The 9,345-nt window shown below is 36.4% G+C and overlaps 1 protein-coding gene across 1 annotated transcript; it reads right to left on the bottom strand.

Annotated features, from left to right (window-relative positions):
* Nucleotides 1-1,554: 1,554 nt before the first annotated feature.
* Nucleotides 1,555-2,543, bottom strand: LOC113291199. Its single transcript, XM_026540759.1, has 3 exons — nucleotides 2,394-2,543; nucleotides 2,212-2,289; nucleotides 1,555-2,112 (listed from the first exon to the last, which is right to left on the bottom strand). Exons 1-3 carry the CDS (start codon nucleotides 2,541-2,543, stop codon nucleotides 2,023-2,025), a joined length of 318 nt encoding a protein of 105 aa, XP_026396544.1. The 3' UTR covers nucleotides 1,555-2,022.
* Nucleotides 2,544-9,345: the final 6,802 nt, after the last annotated feature.

Here is a 9,345-nt window from a genome sequence, read left to right as displayed (position 1 = left end):
ATCAAAACCTTCAGTTCTAAACTACAGTTACTCATACATACGTAAAGCATGTTCGAGTATTACGCATTTCAGACCTCGAGGAACATGGTTTGGCTACATACACAAGACCTCTTGAACCTTTCACACCCACATGCTAGATAATGAATGGACAAACAATTCAGGGCATGGAATTTTCAAAAATTATATTTATGGATCATATGAAAAATGCATAACGTAGTGACATTTTGCGGTTTCTGAACAATATATATCAAATACCTGATAAGCTCACTAAAATGAGGAAATCAAACTGTTGTGCATCTACACTAGTTCATATTCCTCTAGTATGCCACAACCAAATTACAAACAAACAAACAAAGTCCTTGAACACAAAAATCCTACCAAACCCCTGTGGAAGTAAGTTCCTTCCACGAAGGAATTCAAGGATAAAAAAGTTTAGGTGACTAAATCTCTCAAAACTGAGTATAATAAACACGCAATTAGGTTTTCAAATCTTTGTCTAGTATTGTTTTTACCCCAAAATTTGATTATCTTAATCACTTTCCCAAGTCTGATAATCCATCTTAGATGTTTTTTACTAGTAATGGTAAATAGATAAATAAAAAGTTGTAAACAACTTGAACGAGTAAAAAAGTGAATTCACCTATGCAAGATCATCTTGAAATGATCCTCGAGGTTCATGGAGAAATTGAAAGGAATATTGTATAAACCCTAATCTAATTTACAAAATCTAGAAGAAGAAGACAGTGATGAAAAAGAGACCTGCGAATGATCACCATGGCGCTAATGAATAAGGTTGGAGTTTTGCTACATGATGATTACTGTTAGAAGAGTAGAGTTTCTGTACAACGCCGACTGAGCCATACTTGGAGTTTGACGGGATTATATTGAGAATAGCAGCGGGAGATATTATTATAAGATTTACTGTGCCATCCATTGCTTATATGGTTACGGGTAAACATTTTTCTGACTGAAAACAAGGTTTGGATGATTTCTCAAGGATTGTGTCACTGTCTGCCTTTCTAGCCAATTAGTTGAGCTACAGTGATGACCTCCTCTATGACATCCATCACATTTCTAACTTGCTTGGTTATTATCATGAAGTGGCCCGGGAATCTGAAATTTGGACATAACTAATTCGGAATGACCTGACAAGCATGTAGTAATCAGGCAATTGACACCCACATATTGAGAATATCATCTAACAACTAAAGAGTAACTGACTGGAAGAACTTGGTGCTAGACTAAAATCCGTATCTGCTGTCTGATACAGCGACTCTGAGCAACTGAAGACGTCGGCCATTAAATCAAGATGCGAACTTGCAGTACCTCGAGAAGAGATAAGAAATCAAGGGTTTTAGGTAGCTACCGCAGGTGAGTCAATGTGAAGTACACAAAAATATACATCAACTACTTGAGCACTCATTTACCTGCAAAACATTCTACTTTCTGGAAAAAAGATACCATCACTTTTTCAATTTGACCTATTTTTATGCTAAAATGTAAAAGTAATAGTATCTCTTTTTCAGGATCGGATAATGTATTATTTTTACACTTTTAACTGGATATGCTTATTCTTAAACCCCAGTTGAAGACATGCCTTGCCACTCTTATTGGGTACTCCTCCTCTCCTTGGAAAATTTTGCCACCAATGCTGTTAACTTTTTCCTTACCTGTTACTGATCTTTCTGACCGTCTGATGTCAGCTTAGATTTCTTCGAACCACAAATGTGAGTAAATAATGTTTCTGCAAGTGTTCGGAAACGTCCTCGTTGGTGGCTTGGCTTGTCCTTAACTTTTGCTTTTCTTCCCAATTGGATCGCTGTGGTGGATCAGTCTTGGAATATCGACTCCTCCTTGTAACTGGGTATTCCTCCTCCGGGGAACTATCATATGATGTGGAACTCCTCCTCGAGCTACCTGAATAGTGGGATTGCGAAGATTTGCTCCAAAAACCAAAGCACATCAGATGCATCTAAGAAGACAGCTTCACAGTCTTACCAAAGGTAACTACACAATGCAAGCTTATTTCAATAAAGCTAAAACTGTGCTTGATTCAGTTGCAGCATCAGGGCATGTAGTTCTCTGCGAAGCACTCGTTCGTTCCGCAACTGTCTGTTTAAATAATAATAAAAAAAAAAATTCATGCCATGCATCCATTCGCCATGAAACCTTAAACCACTAAGTCATAACATGTTGACTGAATATATGTACCTTCATGTGAGACTGAATCACTTGTTTAACAGCTTTGTCTAAAATCTCTTTCGACACAACTCTACCGTTCTCATCTAACTGATCGATCAGAAAAAGAAAATACAAACAAAAACAAAATTACGGTTTTGGAAAGGAACAAATCAAAATCCAGAATGTGAGTAAGAAATGATAATGATACTTACTTGTTGAAGCTGATGTGATTTTTGTAAGGTGTTAAGACTTTCTAATAGTGACGTAAAAAGATCCTCAGAAATTTTCAAAATGCAGAACCGTGAAGAAATTAAGATGGATACAATCGAAAATATTACATCATTATTAGAAAGTCTTAGCATTTTACAAAAACACAGTGCGTTACAATAACTGATCACGAAGGCACCCAATCTTCATCGTTATTAAGTTTTAAGCAGATACCGAAAGCAAATAAGAAAGAAGATATATTAAAGGTGGATCAGACGGTTTTGTACAAAGCATGGATTTTCATGTATTTATAGTGAAGAAACTTAAGGCATTCTCAACCCGTTCCTAATATTTCTCTCATTCCCTGAAGAAATGGTAAAACCAGAAACGAACACCTGACCAAATCCCACCACTAAGTGTAACGTTTTTATACTGAATGGTTTTTGGCAGTTGGAACCTTGGAAATGCAAATTAAGTATAAGTAAAAAGAGTTAAATTATGAGTAATGCTAAGGATGGCTTTAATCGTGGATGCCAAAAGTCATACAAAATGAAACCTGTAGAGATCATACCAAAATTGATGCGAGTCTAACAACTCCAGAACTTGTTATATAAACATGTATTTTTCACCCACCATCAAGCTTTTTAGAAACTTGAAAGCTGAGGGCCTCAAGACAACTCGGAGTCCTGGTTTTGTTGGTCCTTGAGAGGTTAGAATGCTTACGCTAACAAATGCTAAAGATTTAATGAGATATTTGAGGAAACTAAAATAACAGTGATTGCAAGTGCTTGTGAGTTTACCGGTGTTTACTTATAAATGGATAAGCACAAACCAATTGCTAACAATCACATATACATGGATAAGCACATGTCAATTAAGTCGGTCTTTACGCTCATTCATGATCTTGTGTTGTCATCGATTTCTAAATGGAAAGAAACAACTGGAGGAAATTGCATACTCACAAGTCAGAATTACATGGAGTTAACTGTTGAAGAAGCACTCGGAAACAAGGTTACCTAAATTAGCAAATTATCATCCAAGAGTTAAAAATAAGCGCAAAGAATAAACTACACACCTCTATTGCTCTTTGTAATGACACGCTGCTCAATGGTTCATTTCTATGAATTTTTTGTTTCAAATATCAATCCCAGATTCCACAAATTATTAGGGCAAAACATAGAAAAATCATAATATCTCAAGCATACGCACTAAAAAGGACTCGTTTAGTAGAAAAACGCATGAAACAGGCTTGGGCCATTGAATGTAGTAATGCAATGTTCGTAGTAACTCTTAGCGGTAAGCTTTGACAAGGTGTTATGACGTTCGAATGAACTTCTTTTTCTTTTGTAAGTTAAAATGCATTCAAAAGACTAACTTGGGGAGTTAGAGCAATTCTTATGGGAATGAACAAACTCATGTATTTGTTGAACCAGGTGGATGGCCAAACTGGTTTTTCCATTATGGTAAAGCATTTGGCGCTAGATAACCAAGCGCGCGGACGTAAGACAAACGCTAGTGATCATAGGTAAAGGGCCGGCGTTGGAATGAGAAACGCTGGCACTCAAGGATTCAACGCAGCGATCGGGCATAAAATGCTGGCGTTTGTAGCAAAAACGCAAACAGGTAGTTTTTTTGAAATTCGAAATTCACTTTTTACCTCTATAAATTACCATCAATTTCAAACAATTCACTCACACCAAAATTCACTTCTCTTGAATTTTCTCTTCTAAAATTTATTTCTCAATGGCTGAAAAGGCGATCACACTTTTTTGCGATGCAAAACTTGAAGCTGTTGTTTCTAAGATATGTGGGAGTTTTAAAAAGACTGAAAATTGTAAGAGGGAAATGCAAGTTTTTGAAGTTGCTCCAAGAAAATGTTCCGCTAAAAGGCAAAGAAAAGCTCCAGTTTTGAAAGTTAACAACCAAAAATTCAAAAAAAAAAGGGCGAAACTGTCAAAGAGCACGTTGAATGGAAGATACGTCAATTGAAGATAAACAGGAGGCCAAAACTTGTACTTGATTTTTATTGAAGTTGGTAGTACGTTTTATTATTGCCTAAGTTTATATCTTGTAAAAGAATTGGCATCAATGAACGAAAATAGTTTAGATTTTAAAATAGAGATTTCCGCTTCAGATTAAGCGAAATTTATTACAATTTGAACTTGCAAATAATATCAAATATACAAAAAAAACATCAAACTACATCAAATCCAGCGGCATTCTCTCTGTAGAGTTCATAGCATTCAAAATGCTTAAACTCTCTTCCGCTTTCTTCAGTAAACTTGGTCTAAGCGGTGGTTTTCTGTAAAACATAGAAAAAACAAGTTCAGATATTTATAATGCAGTTGATCAGTGAGGAAAAAAGGAAGATACTCACCAGATCTTCGTTGGATAATCTAGAATAGCTACGGTGAACCATCCACAAAACTTCCGTATAATGTTTGACTTCCTTAGTGATGAATGCAATTCTTAGTTCTAGGCTCTTACTGTTTATTATGACTTCGTTCCGCGATGCTACAAAATGTCCCAATACTCTTTCCCAGAAATTGTCATTGTTCATTGGTCTTATCATTCGATGTAACCAACATCGAACAAGAGCAACATCTTCTTCCATTGTAAAGACCGGCAGCGGCATTCGAGTGCAGTAACGATGTGCTTGGGATAGACCATCTTTTAGAATTATGAAACACGCTTCGTAACGAAAAGGCTTACCGTGAGCTTCCTCCCAATTATCAAGAGCTGTTTGGATCACTTCATCTTCAGTTACACCGATGAACTTTTCTCGATCAATCTATTACCAGAGCAAGAAATGGTTGGACTGCAAGCCTAATAGAATGAAAACTAGCACGTAATCGATGAGCATCTCGGTTTCCTGGGTTTCCTTTCAGTGAGACGGACATTGAAAAAACGTTCTCCCTAAAAGAATCGTCATGAGAAATAACAACACCAGTGATTACCCCATGAAAGAAATATGCTTTGCATAGAGTTATATCCTCTTCTTGAGTAAACTTGAGACCACGATTTCTAACAGACATTTCTGCAAAGGGGGAGAGATTTAGAAAAACAGAAGAAGAAGAAGATATGATTTTGGAGATGGGAGGAATGAAATTTATAGGTCGAGAAAGAAAAGCGAGCCGTTGGAAATTTGGCCATTGGCGTTTGAAGTAAAAGTGCTGGCGTCTTTCCTTTAAGCGCCTATTTGAATTAATAGAAGTTGGCGCTTGTAGTAAAACTGCGCGACTTTACTAAAACCTCCGGTTTGAATTACCAATGCCTATTTTCTATTATAAATACGCCGCTAGGTTTTATTCTAAACCAAACCATGTGATTTCTTTCTCAACATCCACCATGTTTTCTAAAGGCACAACGAAGCGGATATTATGTGTCGAAGCAAAAAAGGTTTGTCCATTATGTTTCATGGATAACCACAGTCTTATGCAATGTCCTTGGATGTATTCAAAGTGTCCGCGGAGGTTGTTCACGCATCAGAATGGTGATTGAATCACAACCAGAAAAGCTCAGGTATTTGCATTGTCAAGATCCCAATTTTCCAGAGGAACCACATATGCTAGATGATGCTATGAAGATTAAAAAAGAAGAATAAAAGATTGCAACACTCTGTTAAAACTTCAAACTTAAAGCCAAATTGAAGAAGGAGCTATTACACTGCAAGCATTGTGGATATGCAGATCACGAATACAAACATTGTCCACAAAGAATCAGTGCATGCTCAAAGCCCGGTTGCAAGACTTTTATGCATTTGTGGACTTCTTCTGAAGAAAACACATATGGAAGGCATTTATGGAAATGTCCCAGGTGTTTTTTGGTGGAGTGGGATGATTGAAGTTGTATGACAAATCGATTCACTATGCTATTATGTTATTACGATTAATCTTCACATTTGCACGTCAGTAATTTAAATTTTTCCCGGATTATAAATTGCATCATCAATATTAACATCATAAATAAAAACGTACTGCATTGAAAAACCACCACATCATACATGAAAATAAAAGAAATACATTAGATTAAAACAACTACTACATAGGCGTCAATTCTCGGCGGGTGGTGGAATTCCTAGAATAGGAGATTGTATCTGTTGAGCACCTTAAGAATGTTGGAACAAGCATGGAAGTCGAAAGGGCAACCGCGGTGAGTTACTGGCCACATCGCTAGAGTTCTGGGTTCCACTTCATGTTCCGCTTCACCGTTGAGCTTATTTTGTGATTCTCCATTAGTAAAGCCATGAACTCCAATACATTCATACTAATTACACTAAAACGATGCTGCAATCCATGAGAATCACGCCCATGGATGTTCCCAGTTTCAGCGGTGAACATTGTGTAAACTTTCTCCCAGAAAGTCAACGTCGAATCGGCTTCATTACGCATGACAGCATCTTGTGTCTGAAAAACAAAGACTCTACAAATAGATTCATCTTCTTCTTTAGTGAATCTAACAGCAGGAACTCTGGGAGGAATTTTTATAGATGATTTGAGAGTGAAGAATGTGTGAATTTGGAGTTGAAATGAGGAGTATTTATAGAATTCAAAAAATGTAGCCGTTGGATCACAAGTTTTTCAGCCGTTCAGATTGAGCCGTTGGCGCCATTGGGTCAGATGCTGGCGTTTTTAATACGCACGCTGGCGCTTTAAGTAAAACCGCGCGTTGGTGTTAAAAGCGTCGGCATTGTTTCTTCAAACGCCAGTGTTCATGGCAAGATCTCTCGTCCTTACCACAAGCGCGCGCTGGTTTGTCCTTCTCGATGTTCAAATCATCAAATATATTGATTTGAACATCCATTTTCATGTTTGTTCATTCCATAGTGGGAGCAAAATGAACAAACTTGGAGTTTGTTCATTCCATAGGAACTGCTCTTAGTAACCCTTACATCAAAGTGAGTAGAGCCATCTAATGCAGGGCTAGAGTCGTCCCTGGAATTTTATTTATCTACTTCTAAAGCATGAGTAATACAAGATGGAGCAACAAGTCTCTAATTAAGTGTGTTTCTGAATGATTTAGCCTCCTTAGCCAATGTATCAGCTACATGATTTGCTGTTCTTGGTACATAAAAAAAACCTAGAAAATTTTGACAAAAAGAAAACTCCATTTTCACTTCATCCATGATGGATTGATTCTGCCAACCTATTTGAGATGGTTTCCCATTCAAATAGTCAAAAAGATTCTTACAGTCCTCCTCTACACTGAAATTTGATAGATTTTCTTCTTTAGCCCACTGATATGCTTGGAGTAGACCTAATGTTTCTGCTTCTTCTGGGGATGAGGTTTTAAGTGGTCCTGCTCTTTCCTGTAAGAATTCACCTGCATCATTTCTAAAAATTAAAGAAAAACCTGCGAAGTTACTCATTGAAATCCAAGCGGCATCCATATTTAGTTTATTTTGACAAGCCTCTGGGTATTGCCATTGACCATTGGAATTATTCTCTACAACTAAGTGCTTATTATGGACTATGTACTTATTCTTATGCCAGAAAGTTAAGTGTCTTTGGATTTCTAAAGCTAGTTAGTTATGGGTTTGTTGTTGTTGACCAAAAGTTCTATTGCACTTTTCTTTCCAAATGAACCAAATTTTAGTCATTATAATTTCTATAGGTATTATTAGATTATCTTTACCCATCCATTCTTTACAAATATCTAAAAAGGAAGTAGAATAGTTGAAATTCAAATCTACAGGAAAAGGCTCTGTAGCCCAAAAAACTTTAGCATAGTAACAATGTAAGAATAGATGTTCTATGGTTTCAGGTTCATTACATCCAAAAGCACAGTTAGGAGATATGTCTTTATTAAATCTTGACAATTTAAGATTAGTAGAGACAACGTTTTGCAAACATTTCCAAGTAAAGATCTTGATTCTTTGAGATGTTCCTATGGCCCATAACTGCTCCCAAAAGGAGTATGTTTGACCTAAGTTATAGTTATTTGAAGTTTTTTCATTCAGTTTATTGTACATAGATTTAACAGAGAATTTTCCTGATTTAGTTAGAAGCCATCTAAGAGAGTCTACTTTATGTCCCATATTATTGCCTATGGCAATTCTAATGTTACAGATTTTTTGAGCTATGTGTATAGGAAAAGAGTCATGAATCAAAGATTCATTCCACTTTTTAGTTCTAGGATCTAAAAGATCTTTTACTTTAGTTAGTGAAGAGTTTTTCACATTTATGAATTACCACAGATTTTCTGTCAAGTTAGGTATCCAATTATCTTCCCAAATATTAACATTGTTTCCATATCCTATTCTGCTCTACTAGCTTAATTCCTTTGTATATACATTTCCATATCCAAGAAATTGTAGAAGGAATTTTAGCTCTGAAAGATGAAGTTTTTCTAAAGTATCCGGGTTTCAATTGAGACACCCAGAGTACATTAGGTTCAATCATAAATCTCCAATCTAGTTTGGTAATAAGAGCTAAGTTAAATTGATGGGCATTTCTAAAACCTAGGTCTCCTTTACAGATTAGTTTACAAAGACACGAGTAAGATTTAGGATAATACCCTTTGTGGTTTTTTTCCTTCCCCCACCAAAAATCTCTTTGAAGGGCATCAATTTTAGTTGTAATCTTTTTTGGTAGTATGAAGCAAACCATCTGGTAACTGGCCATGCTTGCTAAGGTTGCTTTATTGAGTACCATCTTACTAGCTTGAGCTAGCACTTTTCCTACCAACCCTGAACCTTTTGTTCCATTTTCTCAATTATTCCTTCAAAAACTTTTATTTTTGCTCTATCTATGAATAGGGGTGTACGTAGATAAGAGTCTTTCAAGTCTATCCGTTTAATCTTTAGCATCTTACTGATCATCCTCTGATGTTTAGGTTGCACCTTTTTGCTAAAGAAAATCCCTGATTTATCAAAATTTATTAGTTGACCAGAAGCCCTACCGAATGTGTCTATGATCTGAAGGATATTTTGACATTCCTTTAGATCAGCTCTAATGA

Source organism: Papaver somniferum, chromosome 6, assembly GCF_003573695.1.
Source record: "Papaver somniferum cultivar HN1 chromosome 6, ASM357369v1, whole genome shotgun sequence".
NCBI classification, from domain to species: Eukaryota; Viridiplantae; Streptophyta; class Magnoliopsida; order Ranunculales; family Papaveraceae; genus Papaver; species Papaver somniferum.
Note: the sequence above shows the minus strand (reverse complement) of the source record. Positions and strands in the feature narration are given on the sequence as shown.